This window comes from Emys orbicularis, chromosome 4, assembly GCF_028017835.1.
Source record: "Emys orbicularis isolate rEmyOrb1 chromosome 4, rEmyOrb1.hap1, whole genome shotgun sequence".
In the NCBI taxonomy this organism is placed as follows: domain Eukaryota; kingdom Metazoa; phylum Chordata; order Testudines; family Emydidae; genus Emys; species Emys orbicularis.
The window spans coordinates 155806746-155824219 of NC_088686.1; the positions used below are offsets into that span (position 1 = coordinate 155806746).

The 17474-nt window shown below is 47.6% G+C and overlaps 1 protein-coding gene across 1 annotated transcript; it reads right to left on the reverse strand.

Annotated features, from left to right (window-relative positions):
* Positions 1-1428: 1428 nt before the first annotated feature.
* Positions 1429-15572, reverse strand: FUS (FUS RNA binding protein). The gene is made up of 15 exons (XM_065402776.1): positions 15498-15572; positions 14139-14163; positions 12960-13114; positions 11870-12011; positions 11274-11470; positions 10638-10830; positions 8990-9024; positions 7470-7502; positions 7045-7154; positions 5966-6095; positions 4684-4785; positions 3907-4045; positions 3724-3812; positions 3425-3578; positions 1429-2784 (listed from the first exon to the last, which is right to left on the reverse strand). Exons 1-15 carry the CDS (start codon positions 15508-15510, stop codon positions 2745-2747), a joined length of 1557 nt encoding a protein of 518 aa, XP_065258848.1. The 5' UTR covers positions 15511-15572; the 3' UTR covers positions 1429-2744.
* Positions 15573-17474: the final 1902 nt, after the last annotated feature.

The following is a 17474-nucleotide window of genomic DNA, read 5'->3' on the forward strand; positions in this document are numbered from 1 at the left end:
ACGGCGGGGGTAAGGATGACTGGAGGGATAACGAGGGTGAGTCCTCAGACGAGAGAAGTACGACCCATCCTCAGAATCAGATGAGCTTTCCTCCAGGGACCATGGCGGTGCGGTTCCTTTCGGTGTCGGGGCGGGGAGGCTTGCACCAGGGCCAGCAAGGATGGTTTCCCTCTAGATGGTACCGCGGGGCCAGAACCGGATGGCAGCTGGGGACTACATGTTTCCCTCCTGTCCACCGGCACCACTGACTCTTGTACTGCCAGCAACGGTGCCAAAAGAAGCGCCAGTAGCTCTCTGGCCGCAGCAAACATCTCCAGAGTGGACAGCCCTGCTGTGGCACTTGTGCCATGCTGTCCCTCCAGTGCAGATGGCTCACTTGAGACCAGACTCAATAGTGTCTGCATATGGGCTGCAGTCAAGTGTGCCAGCCTGCAATGATGAGGCAGAAGTGTGGCCTGATAAGTCACACTCTGCTCTACTCCGTGTCTAACCTTCAGAGTTGGGGAGCGTCCCCTCCTGGCCAGTCGTGTCTTTCTCTGCACCAGCCATGGTGCACAGTGCCAGGACTCCCATACAGCAGAAAGAGCGCTCCGCCCCAACGGTGAGGTATTCAGTGCCAAGTCTGACCATCTCAGCTCAGAGGAAGGTCTGAGCGCTGCCTCTATCAATAGGAACTTTAACCTGGCCTCCCAGTCCTTTGGCATGAGTCTGGAAAGAGACCATTGTTGATCCTCTATCACAAGTGGTTTATGGCAGGTAACACAGCCACAACTGGTGCATTGCAGTATTCTCGGCTCACACTCCCTCTAGCATGGCTCAGCCCTACCTCAAAGCATTTCAAGCAGAGCAATTTGTTTCACAATCACTTTTTTGTTTAAAGTGAGTGGGGAGACAGAGATTGGAAGTCTGTGGCAGCTGGGCCTGAACTCTTGCTGCCTGGGACCCACACCCAACTCCAATTGTACCTGTAAATATTTTTCAAACTGGATTCCACTGAGAACAAGGTGATGCTTTCACGCCTGTACCACATTTCTGCCAGCAGCACTGACTAGGCTATGGAAAGCTTTTGCAATAGGACCAGACTCCCAAAGCAATCCATCATCCTGTTCTTGATTTGTGAGAACAGCAGCTATGGGTTCCACGCAGGTGGAGGTTAGTATCATGAAGTTTAGAGAGATCTCTTGCCTCATGTTTCATGGTCTCCTTCCTTTAAAACTACACCCCTAAAGTCTGTTGTAAGGCTTTTCCTTCATACCACCCCTTTGCAGTTGTTTCACACCCCTGACCTGGATTTTTAAGATCATGCAACATCTCACTACATCCTACACCTTCCATTTTGCTGTTTCTTATAGCGGAGCACAAGAAACTATCGCCTTGTTTACAAAGCCTGAAGCTTCTGTGAAATCAAGAAACATTTGAACAGTGATACACATTTATAACCTGTGGTTGTTTTTTATTCAGCATGTTTAAAAGTTAAAGTTTATTACATTCATACACACTGCAGCTCCAACCATAATAAGATGGACCTGGACAATTTGCTCCCTTGAAATTTTCTACAACAGCACTTTAGGAGTTTACCAGTCCCTGACACAGATGTGTCCACCTTTTACCCATGCCCATTTTTGTGCAAGTGGACAACAATGCTGTCTGAGCAACCCCTGGATAAGCTTTAACTGCTGGTAACATCCTTGCTCATGTGGGTTTAAGCTTACGAACGGATTCTAGAAAAACAGGGATGCTTTTTGTTCACCTAGTTGTGTAGCTCATCACCATAGCAGACTATTACTCCAAATTCACCCCAACAAGGGGAAAAAACCTCTTGTACACCTTAGGCCAAGGGATAAAATTTTGCAAACTAACAATTTTCACCAGTTTCACCTGTGCAGCTCTAGTCTGCAATAGGATTGCATAGGTGTGCACATAATTTGCGTATCTATTGGAATTTAATAGTTCTAATTATGCATGAACAAAATTTGTTGCATGAGGTGGCACTTCTACACACCTGTGTTAAACACATTCAAGTTTGTGTAGATTAATGTCCCTGTAGTTTGCATGAAGATAAATACACACATCTCATTTGTATTAGATCTTTATAGAATATCGCTTTCTAATTCTGCAGCTACCACACTTTCCATGGGGTAGCACAAAAACCCAGAAACATGGTTTTCCATCCATTCCCTGCCCCCCCCAAAAACCCCAGCAAGCAAACTTTCTATGTAGACACTGATAAGAGGGCTCACACAATAATAACGTCCCTACTAAGTTGACCACTCCTATGCTGGACAATAGTGCTTCAGGTAATAAAGATGAGAACTCAAATGTTAATGTACAAGTGTAAATCAAGAATTTCACATTTCAACCACAGATCAAGGTGTCTTTCTCCGCTTACGTCTGCTCAATTACATGTTAATACTGTTCATAGCATAATGTATTTACGTATATTAAACACCCATGGCTAGCATTGGGGCATCCCCAGGTTTCCGGTATAAACTGAAGTTGCCTTTATTGAAGCCCTGGCCCCAAAAAAAGCTACACACAGCAACTAAAACAATGAGGGTTTTTTAATGTAGGGGATTCTTCCAGATATGGGAGGGGAAAAAAAAAAAAAAAAAAAAAGGGGGTAAAATTGAGAGGGCAATACAAAGTTTTACACAAATGGAACGAGCTTTACACAGTCTGCAGCACGAAGTCTGACATACAAAATAAAAAAGTATAAGTCACATGGTCTGGGAATTTGTACAGTCTTAATAGGGTCTGTCACGGCGGTCTTGTCTGTGGTCACCCCTGTGGAGAGAAAGACAAAGGGTTAGGACAGGCGTGGGACAGAATAAGGGAAGTATTTTAAGCTTCACCCACAAGCAGCTGAGTGATCCTTATAAACAGAAACAAGTCAATAACTGTTTTAGATGTTGCGGCATTATCCACATTTTACAAGAGGGGAAGTGACTTGCCCAATTAATCTATGATAAGAAGGGACCATTATGATCCTCTAGTCTTGACCATCCAGTACAACACAGGCCAGAATCTCACCCAGCGATGCCGGCATCCAGCCCATGATGTGTGGCAGAGCTACAGCAGACATTCGAGAAAGGCACCAGGCTTGATTTAAAGACCCAAGTGACAGAGAATCCATCACAACCACCCTTGTAAGTTGTGCCAATGGTTAGTTACTTTCATAATTTAAACAAAAAATAACCCCGTGTCTGAATTTGTCTGCCTTCAGTTACCAGCCCACTGAATTGTGTGCCTGTAGAATGATCAAGCCACCCCCTAACCTTCTCTGGGATCTACTGACTAGGCGGAGATTGTCACCAGAGGGCAGGTTTTTCCAGACCTTGAGTCACACTTGCAGCTTTACAGAACGAGGAGTAAACCCCAGGACAGAGATATAGCATCATGCCCTTTCTGTGCCAGTCTGCTTTACCTGTTATCCATCTTTCCTGGTCCAAATCCACCGCCCCGATCTCCACCTCGGCCTCCTCGGAAGCCACCCCGATCGCCGCCTCGGCCTCCTCGGAAACCGCCACGGTCATAACCCCCTCTGCCTCCACGGCGCTCTTCCCCAAATCCTCCTCCTCCTGTGGAGGGAAAAACAAGCACAGGAAGTGAAATTGATGCCAAGAATAACTCCAAGGCAATAGCGTTCGGAGCATACACAATCTCACCCACCCACGAGGCCTGCCCCCTACTGGTGGGCAGGAGAAACAGAATGGTGTAAGTTACCCATGTGTGGTCCTCCGGGCCCATCCGGCTTTGGTGCCTTGCACTGGTTGCACTCATTACGCCACGAGAAATTCATGTTCTCACAGGCTCTGGAAGATGCAATGTTTGAGGAGAAGCATTAGTATCAGGTAAACCCAAGAGAGTTAACGCTTGGTTCCCCCACTTGCCAGAGCCTCTACTTACGGGTTAGGGCACTTCCAGTCCCCTGCGCGTTGCTGGCCACCGCCTCCACTGGGGAAGCCACCTCGGTTACCTCCGCTGGAGCCACTGTTGCCACTGCCTCCTCCACCTCCGCCACCAAATCCAGCACGACCCATGGGCCCTGCATTAAGGAGGGAGGTAGCAAAGGGGTCAGCCTCTCTGGAAGGGACATGGTTGTCTGCATCCACAACCCCCAGAGCACTGATCCTTCGTGCAGACCACTCCCCAGCTTAACCACAACAGCACCTGAGAGTTGGATTCAGCAGTCAGATCTCTTGTTAGCAGCCTCTGCTTAACTTACTACAACCAGATCATGACTTATTTCACTCTCAGCCACACCCCCTAACTGTGCTTACCCACTGGCCAGCCAACTCTGGGCAGCAAGGGATCCCACAATGCACTGTCCCATATGTTGTGTTACATCTGGTCACTCGTGCGGAGGCAGATTTTCCCAGCATGCACTGACAGATAAGATTATGCCGCAAATGAAGAGTGGATAAAAAAAATATGGCTGACCCATAGGTGTATTGTGTACCTATAACCCACAGGTAAGCACATGTGATAGGGAGGAGGGGGGCACTTAACAGTGATGACCTTTGACTGATCAAATGTTTAAAGTCTCTATGGCTGGGCCTTAGCCCACTCTCTGTTAATGGCTTCTAGACTTGGTTGGTTGTGTCCAGATCCTGAAAAACAGGCCACTCTCCTGATATGGGTGGAGCACCCATCCCCATCAGGAGCAAACACGTTTCTAAGTACCTCCACGGCCTCTGCCACCTCGTCCATTTCCACCGCCACGGTTGAAGTCCGCCCTCCGGGTAGCGAAGGAGACTTTGATGGCATTGCCGGAAAATTCCTTTCCTGATTGGAGGAAAGAAACCAGACATGTCAATTTCACCTTACACAGAGCTTTATGATTGGTGTTGTGATGGTCCAAAAGGAATATTCCCACCCCACTTTAACCCACAGCTGGTTGAATTTTTTTTTATTTATTTTTAAAAAATAATTCCTATCCTGCGATAGAAATTTGGAGATTCGATTTTGTCCCACATTGGGATGAAAACTTAGGATCCATTTTTTTTAAAATTGGGAAGTTCTGATTGAAATAACCTGTTTCCATAACTGACCATTTTAAAATCAAGATTGGATGTTTTTCTACATGCTCCAGGAATTATTTTGGGGGGGAAGCTCTCTGGCCTGGTGTCACACAGGATATCAGACTATATCACAGTGGTCCCTCTTCTGGCGTTAGAATTGATGGAGATGCATCTCCAATGCACAACTCCACAGCTGTGTTTTTTAGTCTGAGATACAGTGCATTCTGGTAGATGTAGTCTAGCCCAAGAATGAGCTCATGAGGCACCTGAACTACAATTCACATGATTGAGATTGTCATATTGATGCAGATGGATGTCCTGCCAACTAAAAATGGCTTTTTCCCTAATGGAAAACAAAATTCCAGCAGAACTGAAATATTCCCACAGAAAAAAACAACCCTCATTTCTAGGCAACTTGTTTTCCACTGAAAGAACACTGGCAGGATTCCTGACCAGCAGCACTTAAACCCCCTGGTCTCTGAATCAAAGCAGGGCACTACAGCTAAGAGTTGTCCACACACGGAGCTATTCCGAAACAGCTACAGCATTTAAAATTCACTTCCCACTTTTAATTTGAATTAATTTCCAAATGTAGACGAGCCTTAAGACATGGCATGAAGAATGAATCCTACTCATGCTGATGTCAACTGAAGCCCTGCCCTTGACTCGAATGACTGCAGCATCAGGTGCTGAAGTAGCCAAGTATTATGCAAGACGTAAGTATCATCCCCATTTCACAAAGAGAAAAATCTAAGATTCAGAAGGGAAGTGACTGAACAGATCACTACTAAAATTAGAACAACTCCTCCCATTCTAACCCAGTAGAGTAGATCCCACTCCCATCCCTGAACCAGGGACAGAACCCAAGAGTCCTGGCTCCCAGCTACACCATTTATGCTGCTTCTTCAGGAGCTCCTTGGCCCAGCTGGATGGAAGCAACTTACCATCAAACCAATCGATGGCTGCCTTGGCAGATGGGGGATCATCAAAAGACACAGTGGCTTCCCCCTTTAGCTTCCCGGTCTCACGGTCTGTGTACAGGTTAATCATGGGCTGCCCAGTTTTCTTGTTTGTCTGAAACACAAACAAGGGGTACATCTCATGAGTTTAGCTTCTGGAGATTAACCTATGGCTGAAGGCTACCCTGTCCACCTCCCTTGTTGGGTGGACTGAAAAATGGAAGGAAATATTCTATTGCTTTAGACTAGGGACTTTGAGAAATTGGCATATAAAGGATCTCTGAAAACCATCAACAATAAGTCATAAGTAAGGCTAAAATTGTGTCATGGTTATTTTTAGTAAAAAAGTCACGGACAGGTCACAGGCAATAAACAATTCCCAAAGCGAAAACAGGACACCCCCACCCGCTGGTCCTAGGCATCCCCATCCCTCCGTGTGAGGCTGTCGCCCGTCGCTATAACCCTGAAGAGGGCTCCCTCAGCCTGTTGCTGGACCTTGTAGGGAGCGACATGAGGAGGCTGTTGCCTTTTCACTGGAACCCTCCCAGGGCCCTGTTGGCTGCCAGCTCCAGTCCCACGGATTCCTGACTTCCATGACATAAACATAGCCTTAGTCATGAGGATTGGCAAGATGGTCACAGCAGGGACTACCTTTGTATCAGTCAGATCCACACTGGCGCTGCACCACAGTCTAAACATAAAGGTACCAGTAGTATCTGTATACTGCTTACTGAGCACCTTCCATCCAGATCATTCAAAGCTTTTTAACAAACTAAGCCTTGCTCATTAAAAGCGTATATCCCAGTTCTATGACGACAAAACTGGGGAGCTCAGCACTCCTGCATTGGACTCCATCTCATCTACCCTATCCCACAATACTCCCCCTTCCCTGAACCAGAAACACAGGAATCCTGACTCTCCTATTCTTAGCTAGTAGACCAAACTCCCTCCACAGTAAGAGTGCTTGGATTGTACGTTAAGGGCAGGGGGTACAGGATGACAAGAGTGCCATTTCACCATGCTGCTCTTGCAAACTCAGACTATTTAGTTCCCTGTGCTGGTACCTTAATGATTCCTATTTGCTTGAAGTAGTCAGCGACCGACTCGATGGTGACATTTTCACCGAGTCCCTGGACGAAAATGGTGTTGTTGTCAGAGTTATCCTGGTCAGAAGCTGCAAAGTAAGCGAGTGTCACTCAATTTCATACCCAAGGATCAAGAGAAAATTACCCCACTGTAGATGCTACAGCAATGGCTGCGTAACAGCGTCACAAGACCACACCTTAGTAGGTACACAGGCTACACAAGAATTTCATGCAAACTTTCAGTTTAAGCTGCTCTAAATTAGCTTTTCTTTTTGTGAAATGGGTATGATGCTTATGTCTTAGATCAACTTCAGATCATCTCCTTAAGTTAACACAAAACACTCCCACAACACAAGAGATAATTGACGCTGTGAACCCACAGTTCTTTGGGAACAGTCACGTACCAGGATCATGGCGTGGTCCTTGGTCCCGGGGCCCTTTTGCACATGAAAATAAGGAGAGATCTAGTTAGTCAGTGGAAACACAGACTCATCTCCCACACATACTAAACATATTAAAGACAGCAGGCCAGTGTTGGTACATGTGCTCTGATGTTGAGCCTACGTTTACTTTACTTTAGCCAAAGGCAAAAATACTGTGAAGTCAGAGAACTTAAGGTACTTTGAAGACAGTGCTGCAAAACCAGTGACAACTCCTTTTTCAGATGTCATACTATACACAGAAAACGTCTCTTTCCAACTCTACGTGGAGGGTCAACTACAAAAGCCCTCATAACACATGTTTAATTCTGCTTAGTATCACCTTCCGAGGTCTGTTTAAATCGAGACATTTGCGTATACAATTTAAGGAGCTGCTACCCAAAGAGATCTTTGTCCACATGTTTATATAAACCTTTGTCATTCACATCTTTCAGTAACATCAGGTTGTAGCATGATACCACTTGCCACCCTGGTTAGCATCACAGTATATAACCACACAGTTAACAGCTTTAAGATTTATGCAGCGATATAGTGGCTTTAGCCCATGCCACACATTTAAAGTGAACTAACCTTGCATAAATATAGCTTTGTTTCACTTAAACCATTATTTACCTATACAAACCATTTATATATTAGTATTTTTGCTATATTTAGACATTTCACCCATTATACCTTTAATCACACCCAGATCAGATCAATAATTATCTTAATGAACCTAAAAGCATATGCCCAACACTGGTCTCTTAAAACTAAATTGACCTGGTCAAGAGATCATTCATGCCAAACCCTTTTCAGCAAACCCATGGGAACTCTCCTGGAAGTGTTTAGATATATTTTGTTTGGTATGTTTGAGTGCAAAAATACCTTTTTTCTTCTTAAGATACAAGTTTAAATATAAACCATCTTTCTTAAGGTAAAAGCTTACAAAACCATGTAATGTAGTCAAAGGGAAGTTTACACAAGACCAAAAATTCATTCCAGTTTTTGGGGACTTCCCCCATTTTCTTGACCAGTAACCATAAAAAGGTACGTAAACTCTTTGCATCGTTATCCTCAGGATTGCATGCAATTCCATTACCATGTTTTAACCCCCAAAATCACCAGCACTTAAAGCTTCTTGTGTGTTTTGTTTTTTAAAAAGGAACCACACACAGACCAGACACTTCTAGGAAGTAGCACTTTTGTTTTCTTTCTCCAAAGCACACTTGTGTGTGTGTGTCTTGTTGCAAAACATTCAACCAAGATGTATTGGCACCAAGAACTTTGGTCAAAGTAGAAGCCCAGTGGACGTAGAAATACTAAGTGACACCATATGTATCTCAAGAACTCATTTGGTATAGAGGGCTGCAGAGGGTGCTCCCATAGGTTATATCTGATAAATGGTGGCTTTTCCTAACGCATAAAGGTTCTGCATATGAAAGACAAGTCTCTGGAAAATATATATATACTTTTTTTGGTTCAAGTTTTGAACTCTTTGGACTTACCACCAAACTTATTGAAGCCACCACGCTCACCACCGCTGAGGAGATAAGTTAGAAGATAATGAAGCTTTTTCCATGTCTAAAAGGTTCACTAAAACTACCAGATCTTAAAATCCTGACCAACACTTGTTTTTTCCAGTTCTTGCTGAAAGCCTAAAGAATGCTCCTTTCAACCTTGTTCTGTCCCTCAGCATATTTAGGCTTTTTATTTATTTAAATACACCCTTTTTGTCTTGTAAAAGTGGAATGGACAAATCTAACACGAGTGCAACTTTGGCTTCCAACCTTCTCCTATTACTTCAGCCGTCGTGATGTACACTCGAGACAACGCTGACTCCTCGATGCAGTCCTAGCGTGGGTACGAATCCATGAACCGTATATTACAACTTATTTGTACAGTGTATTCCCCCCGCCCCGGTGTTGATACCACCTAAACATAGATACGTAGGATATTTGCTTTGAAAGCATATAAAAAAAGCCAACCCAAGTTCCCTAGCATAGCATAATAAACTGATTGGCCACTAAGCCTGGACCTAACATAAGCTCTCTCCCTTCCTCACCCTTAGCTAACATGTGGAAGGTGGAGAATTGATAAAGTTCATTGACTTTCATACCTGTAGCACATAAAACGCAGAGTTTGTTAACAGATAACATGTAGTGTTAACAGCAGATAACAAGTAACATCAACAATACTTTGATTTCCCCCCCAATCTAATACTCACCTTTCTAAAAACACAATTTAAACTCCCGATCAACAGAGTTCACAATCAATATTATTTAGCATCTGTTTCTCAACCTATCGTTTCTTTTTAATAGACCACTGAGCAACCCTCTGCTGAGGGAGGATTGTTACACCAGGGCAGTTTAAGACACTGCTTTTCTGTGTGTATAGTGAGATAAACCAAAAGCAAGTCATATATAAATGTGATCACAGCTGCTGAAGCTGCTAATTGGGTGCCCAAATACATCCTTTAACCCATGGAATATCTCCAGTGTGTGGATTGACCACTGAGTTAACCAAGTTTGCTACACAGGTTGTAAGCAACCAGGTTGGAAAGAAGACACAACTTCTCCTCTGACTGAGGAGACTTACATCCCTTGTTTCTTACCAACATGACCCAGGTGCTTTCATGAACAGATTATAGCACCAGATAAATTGCAAATAAACCCTTGATGTAGAGATTTATACGCCCTTTGAATAGCAATATTTATAAACCTTCAGTATATACCTAGACAGGGTAACATGAAAGTTCAGCAAGCGCTTGGAATTCACATTGTACATTCGATATGTTAAGACACGTTTGATGTCAGACACACAACTCTGATAGTAACCACCAGTGGGGTAATTTTACCCCCATGCATAAATTGTCTACTGTAGATCTGAACCTACATTGGTTCTTAAGGTAGACAGTAGTGGGAGTCTGCCCCACACATACAAGAAAAGCTTTTATTGCCATTCAATCTCTACCCCCCATAAAACATTGCAACTCCCTTACCACACGCAGTATGAGGATATGGCATTCCACCCATACATACAGGAAGAGCTTCTACATAATGCAACACCCTCCCCAACATGTTAGTTTCAGACAGTGCTAGAGACAGTAAAATTTAAACCCACTCCCTCTCCCACCACAAGCGTCTCAACACCTACCCCATGCCTCCACGACCGCCACGGCTGCCTCTTCCGCCACGGTCAAAGCCACCCCGGCCATATCCTCCTCTGCCCCTGCCACCACGGTCTTGCTGGCCACCTCCGTAGCTGCTCTGATCCTGGCTACCGTAGCCACCACCGCCGCTGCCACCACTACCGCTCATGGATGACTGGTCCTGGCCGTAGCCGCTGGCTGGAGAAGAGAAGAACATGTGCTCAAAGTTACAAAAAAGAGGACAATCTTAGTGGTCAGAGCAGGGGCACTCCTGGGTTTATCCGCAGCTCTGGAAGGGAAGTGGGGTCTAGTGGGTTAGAGCAGCATTGGGAGTTCATATTCCTGGGTTGTATTTCCAGAGCTGCCACCAACTTGCTGCATAACCTTGCAACAGTCTCTCAACAGCCAAGCCTGCAGGCTGGGGAGGAGAGGAAATAAACTCATGGGGTTAAAATTAAGATGTCTGCATGAATGTACCTTAAAAAGAGGGTAACGTATCAGCTTTACGATACGTGTAATTCTCCTTTGAGAACAGTAGTGACTACAGTTCACCATCAGGTTGCACAAATTTGGATTCCCCCTACACCAAGTTTCCCCGGCTTTCAACCCTGACACATGGAGTACAATTAAGATCAACTCACATCCACTGCTGCCCCCGCCGCCTCCTCCGCTGCTGCTACTGCTGCTGTACTGGCTCTGCTGCCCGTAGCTTTGTGGAGGGTTGTAAGAAGGCTGCTGTCCATAGGAACTCTGTGGTTGGCTGCTATAGCTGGATTGCTGGCCATAGCCTCCACTTGGGGGCTGGCCATAGCTTGTGCTTTGGGAGCTGCTTCCATAACTACAGATTAAAAAAAAAAAAAAAAGATCATTGCCCTTTAAATACACATCAAGTCTCTTGTCAATCCACCAGGTATTTGGCTTGTAGGATACCTTGATCACTGAGGTAGCATTGTCTAACGGACAGAGCACCAGACTGATTCTTGGGTTCTATCCCCAGCTCTGGGAGGGGGAGCTGGGACTCCTGGGTTCTACACACAGCTCTGCCACTGACTGTGACCCTGGGCAAGTCCCCTCCCCCACAATCCGTAAAATGAGATTCAAACTTCACAGTAGGTGTTGTGATGCTAAATGTAGAAGTGTCTGCAAAGTGCTTTGAGATCCACAGACACAGGATGCTAGAAAGAGAAGGGACACATGTAGGGAGATCTATGGGAAGATTAGGACTCTTTAGCCGTACCTTCCAGTTGTCGAGCTGGCTGCCGGTGGCTGGGAGTAGCTAGGATAGGATGAGGGTTGCCCATAAGAGGTCTGAGAGGTCTGGCTGCTGCCGTATCCAGTTGTTCCGTAAGCTGGGGGTGTTGACTGAGTGCTGTAGCCAGCTAGTAAAAAAAAACAAAACGAAGAGCTCCTTAAAACATGGTGAGGCTGGGTCCCTTCTATACCTGAGCTGCACTGAAACAACTGAGAGGCACCAGCAGATCACTTCATGCCTCCACAGCTCCTTTGGGAAGGCAGTGTTACTTAGTGCGTCGAGAACTGGACCGCGACTCAGGAGACAAGTTCTATTCCCAGCTCTGCCACCAGCCTGCTGGGTGCCCTTGGGCAGTCTCCTTGCTGCCCGTGCCTCGGTTTCCCCATTTGTAAGACAGGGACAATGACATGAGATTTACTGATTTAAAGCACTAGGTAACAAATAAGTATTATCACCCTAAACCTCTACATATGGGGAATGCCTCTATCAGCCCTGAAATGCAGATACCTCTGGGGATGTGATACAGCAGCTGGTTAAGAGATGCACAATTCACAGCTTAGGGGAGGAAGCCACGCAGTGCAGCAAATTTTAGGCAATTTCTAACCCATACATACACCAGATGATGCAGAGACTCACAGTCTCACCCATGTAGGATGGAAGGTGATACGGACGAGCCAGATTTTGTACTATGCAGCAGGGGTGAAAAGTGTTAAAGGCACTACTATGATCTATTCAGAAAGCTGGCAACAGAGTAACGGTAGCCTTGATATCCAGGACCAAAGAGCATACACATCCTCGAGGCACATACCAGAGAATGGTTATACTGCGTTTATAATAGTTGCTGGGGTAGGGACTGAACCAGCAATACAGCTGCATTAACAAATGGGTTCTTTGATGGGATTGGCCATCTGGAGAGCAGATTGAAGGGCAAATACTTGGCTCTATGTCACAGAAGAAATAATGCTTAGCACTGATAAAGTGATGGGACATGCTGGCAGTGAAAACCTGCTTCACTTTAGCCTGAATTGATAAAATCCCCCAGAGGGCACCTGGATCCAGAGACTCTGGCACTTACAGTTTTGATTCTGGCCGTAGGAAGAACTGTAACTGTTTTGTCCATATGTTGAGGTGTCTGCAGACTGGCCATAACCGCTGTAGCTCTGCTGGCTGTAGGGCTGGCTGGTTTGCTGAGAATATCCCTGTCCCGGTGGTGCTGGGTAGGCCCCATAGCTGAGGGAGAATGATCAGAGAAATCCGTCAGTTCTGATATTCCGGATAGGAGGCAGCGACTCCGTAGTTAAGGCTGCAACAGTTTAGAGAGTTTTTCAAAGGCCCCATACATCTAGGCAGACCGATCTGGAAATTGCCATGACACATCATGGCACCGTATTTGTTGCAATTTGGGAGCAACCACAGCATGTTAGGAGCCATGAATGCTGGAAGCAGCCACAAATCAATAGATTTGAACAGCAGGGACTGATCGGGTTTGTCAATTGATCTACAGGGCAATAAGTAGAGAAGAGCTTTTTGCCATGTTCAAATATTAACTGATTAATCCTCAAAACCCAAAATGAGACAAGTTAGAACCTAAGACATGTGACCGAGCTGGACATTCCTAAGGATAATAAAAATATCCAGAGTTTAAGAGTACCCAGGAGTGCTGCAAGGGATAGAAAAGTTTCCAGTCCTGCCAACTAGCAGTCAGTCATGAACCTTTGCAATATTGTACTAGGTAGAGTCTCCACCCCAAAGAGCTCACAAATCAAGGGGGTAAATTCTAGGAGGCGGCTCCCTTTATGGTCAGGTTATTGCTTAACTCTCTGAGGTAGTGGGTGACTTTTCTCTAAACCAGCTAATGTTGGCCACTGTTGGAAAACAGGAGCTGGGGTAGATAGGTGCGCTGATCCCATCCAGGCCACAGGGAGTGAGACTGAATACCAGGCTAGATGGGCCCATAGGTCTAAATCCAGGGCAGCAGGGAGGAGTTGGGCTATGCAGGCCCACGGCTCTGATCCAGGGCAGGATACTGGGCTAGATAGTCCCACTGATCTAAGACACCAATGGAAGTGGGATGAAGGGAAAAGATTCCCAGGATGAATCCTCCCAATGTGCCAGTGATGAGCCAGCACTGCCCTCCTTTTGCAGAGCCGACTGACAGCTGGGCAGGAGTATCTAACACTCCCATCCTTCGCACCAGATACCAACACAAATCTATACCACGCCACTTCAGTAACAAAGAAGTGGGGACATTTACCTCTGGGTGGCCGGCTGGCTGTAATCTGCAAGAGACAAAAGAGGAAAAGGAACAAATTAGACCCCAAACCAATGCCCAGCTCCTGAGAGGGGACACTGCGGGGCAACTAGATATGGAGGGGGGAGAGGGGGTTGCTACAGCCATCAGGACTGCCCCCCCCGCCCTGACCCAACCCCGGGGCAGTGGGCATGGATCATCAGGGGCAATTCACCCTGATGTGGGTAGCACAGCAGTGGGGAGTGGGGGGACATACCCTGTTCCTATGGCCACTGGGGGGAGGGGTATTTACAGTCCCAGGCAGCTGTGGGTGGCAAGGGGGGTATTTACCCCCCCAGAGGAGCTCTAAGGGGACATTAACCCTGTGGGTGGGGGCACTACGGGTCCAGGGGGGCTATTTGGTGCGTCACACACTGCGCTGGGCGGCCCTTTTAAAAGCAAAGGGGGGGAACGAGGGGGACGACGGTTGGTTGGGCGGTTAGGGTCCAATGCGCCCGCGCCGCGCGCCAAACGCGATCAGGAGGGGCGGAGCGAGAAGTACAGTACCCGGATGGAAGACTGCGGCAAAAAAAAAAAAAAAAAAAAAAAAAAAGGAACAGCACGCATGCGCCAACTCGCGCACGCGTACCCAGGGCGGCATCCAACCCCCCCCGTCTCTGCCGCGCATGCGCACCTTCCGCTTTCCTAGCCGCGCGCAGACGCCTATTCGCCACACCGAGCATACGTTACTCTGCGCAACGCCCTTCCTTTTCTCCCCCACCACGCGCTCCCTGACCAGCCGCCCGACGCGCGCGCCTCGCGCCCCGGCCCTCCTCTGGCGCGCAGGCGCAGTTGGCTCACGCGCGCCGGGGGGGAAGCGGTTTCCTCCCCCCCACAAAATGGCGGCCAAAGGCCTTAGTGGCGCAGTTTAAAAAAAGGGGCCGACCCCCAAAGCGTAGAGGACGGGGCAGCTACAAAACGGCAACCACGAGAAGCACAGCAGGGGCCCCGCTGCTGCCCCACCCCTTTCCCACAATGCACTGGGCCTCCTGCCCCCCAGTACTCCGCAGCCCGGGCGGGGGTCACGCCCTGATGGCGGGAGCGCCCCGCGTCCCTCGCCCTCCGCAGCCCAGATCCATGAGCAGCGGATGCACCGCCCCCGGGGGGGGGGGGGGATGAGGCTCGCCCTGCCCGGGGGCTGTTACCATGGGGCAATTTACCCCCATTTCCGGGGGGGCGCACGGCTCCCTCAGGCCGCCCCCCCCCGGGGGTTTGATCCCGTCCCGAGCCCCCCAATGCACCCGGGGGGAGTCCGGGCGCGGCCCTTGCAGCACTTCTCCCCCCCAGCCCAGCGGGCTCTGTAACCGCCCCCCCGCGCCTCACCGTTGGACGCCATCACTGCTGCTACTGCTGCCCCGAGTCCCTTTCCACACGCTGCTGCTGGACTGAGCGTCCCGCCCCCCCCCGGGCGCTACATATACTCTCCCCTCCCCCACCCCCTGCCGCCGGCCTGTACCAACTCACCGGCAGCAGGGGAGGATTGAGCGTCCCCAGTGCGGCTGCTGCTGCTGGATCCCACCGAGGCCCCCCGCAGCCGGGCGCATTGTTCTCCATGGGGCGGGGGCGGGCGGCTTTTCTCTGTGCACAAAAAGCCCCTGTTCGCCCCCTCCCTCGGGCAGGGGAATGGTACCGGCCACCCGGGGGCGGAGGAATGAGGTCATGGGGCAGGGTGGAAGGAACCAAAGTGGCTGAGGATCCGGGGGGGGGGAGGGGGAAGCGGTTTTCGTGTGTTTTCTGTGTGGGCTTTTTTGGGGGGTGTCTCTTTTTGTGTGGCTGGATGCGTGTGAGGGGGAGGTTTGTGTGCAGGGTCTGTGCTTAGGGCAGTGTGTGCATGTAGGGTCTGTGTGTGTGAGAGAGACAGAGCTCTTTGTGCGGGTCTGTGTGCGGGGGGGATCATTGTGGGTCTGTGTGCAGGTGTGTGTGTGTGAGAGAGAGATATGTTTGTGGGTCTGTGTCCAGAGGTGTGTGTGTGTGTGTGAGAGAGATATTTGTGGGTCTGTGTGCAGGTGTGTGTGTGAGAGAGAGAGAGATTTGTGGGTCTGTGTCCAGGGGTGTGTGTGTGTGTGTGTGTGAGAGAGAGAGAGGTTTGTGTGCGTGAGAGAGAGATTGAGAGATATGTTTGTGGGTGGGTGTGTGTGTGTGAGAGAGAGAGAGAGGTTTGTGTGTGTGTATGTGTGTGTGTGTGTGTGTGTGAGAGAGAGAGTTAGTTATGTTTGTAGGTCTGTGTGCAGGCAACACTTGTCTAGCTTGTTATACCAATAAGAGCTCATTGAATCGGTTGAAGAAGGTGGATTTGTCCAGTTGTTTTGCTTTTAGGGCAGTGTGGAGTAGTAGCTAAAGCACTGGACCAATACTCAGGGCTCCTGGGTTCTAGACCACTGGCCTGCTGCGTTATCTTGGGCAAGTCACTTCCCCTTGGCGTGCCTCAGTTTCCCTAACTAAACCCATTATTAACTTCTTTGTAAAGCACTTGGAGATAGACAGACAAAAAGCACTAGATAAGAGCTAGGATATGTGTGTGTATATGTGGGACTGAGTACATAGGCTTATATAGATGGATAGGTACGTGTTTGTGTCTAAATGTGTGTGTGGATCCATGTTTGTCCAGGATCTGAATCATCCTGTCCATTTGTTTACGGTATTTCCAAAATCTGATTTAATCGGATTAATCCTGTGTTGACATACAGTGTGTTCACGTCTCCAGTCTTGCTCTTGATTCGAGAAGGTAAACCAGTTCAATTGCTTAATAAAGCTTAGTGGGAACCCTGGCTGACCTTTATTCCCTTGCTTGCAAAGTTCACATATCTAAATATTTATAGCAACAGTTCAGCTGTTTACTACACCTTCTTCTCGAATCCTAGAAGTGCTTTCATTCTATGATGTTCTGTGGGGACGTTTATTAATGAGCCAACCTCCAATAACAAACCAGGAAAGAATTAATGCTAATAAAAGTAAGAGTCGGTTTTAATGGTGGAATCAGGCCAAAGACAGGGAGATTTTAATCACTGTACAGTCCTTCCTCTGTAATAACAAACTGTCTTTGACCATTAGGTTTCCAGTTTTGCTCTATCCTCAGCTCTGTGACAACCAAAAATTGCTCCCATATGGCTCTGTTTTTTTAAGTGCTAATTTGAAACTGGATACATTTTGCACTGCCTGGTTCTGTAGTCACATCACACTGACTGTGCTTAGGAGACACAAGGTGGGTGAGGTAATATCTTTTATTCGACCGACTTCTGTTGGAGAAAGAGACAAGCTTTTGAGATTACATACAGTAGTCCCTAAGCTCAAAAATTTGTT

Bases quoted from the DNA above. Each gene is read 5' to 3' on its own strand.
- FUS (XM_065402776.1), bottom strand. The intron at 9,025-10,637 runs GTAGGTGTTGAG...TTATCTCCTCAG, and splicing joins GGCGGTCGTGGAGGCATGGG to CGGTGGTGAGCGTGGTGGCT. The intron at 7,155-7,469 runs GTACGTGACTGT...CTTACTTTGCAG, and splicing joins AGGACCACGCCATGATCCTG to CTTCTGACCAGGATAACTCT.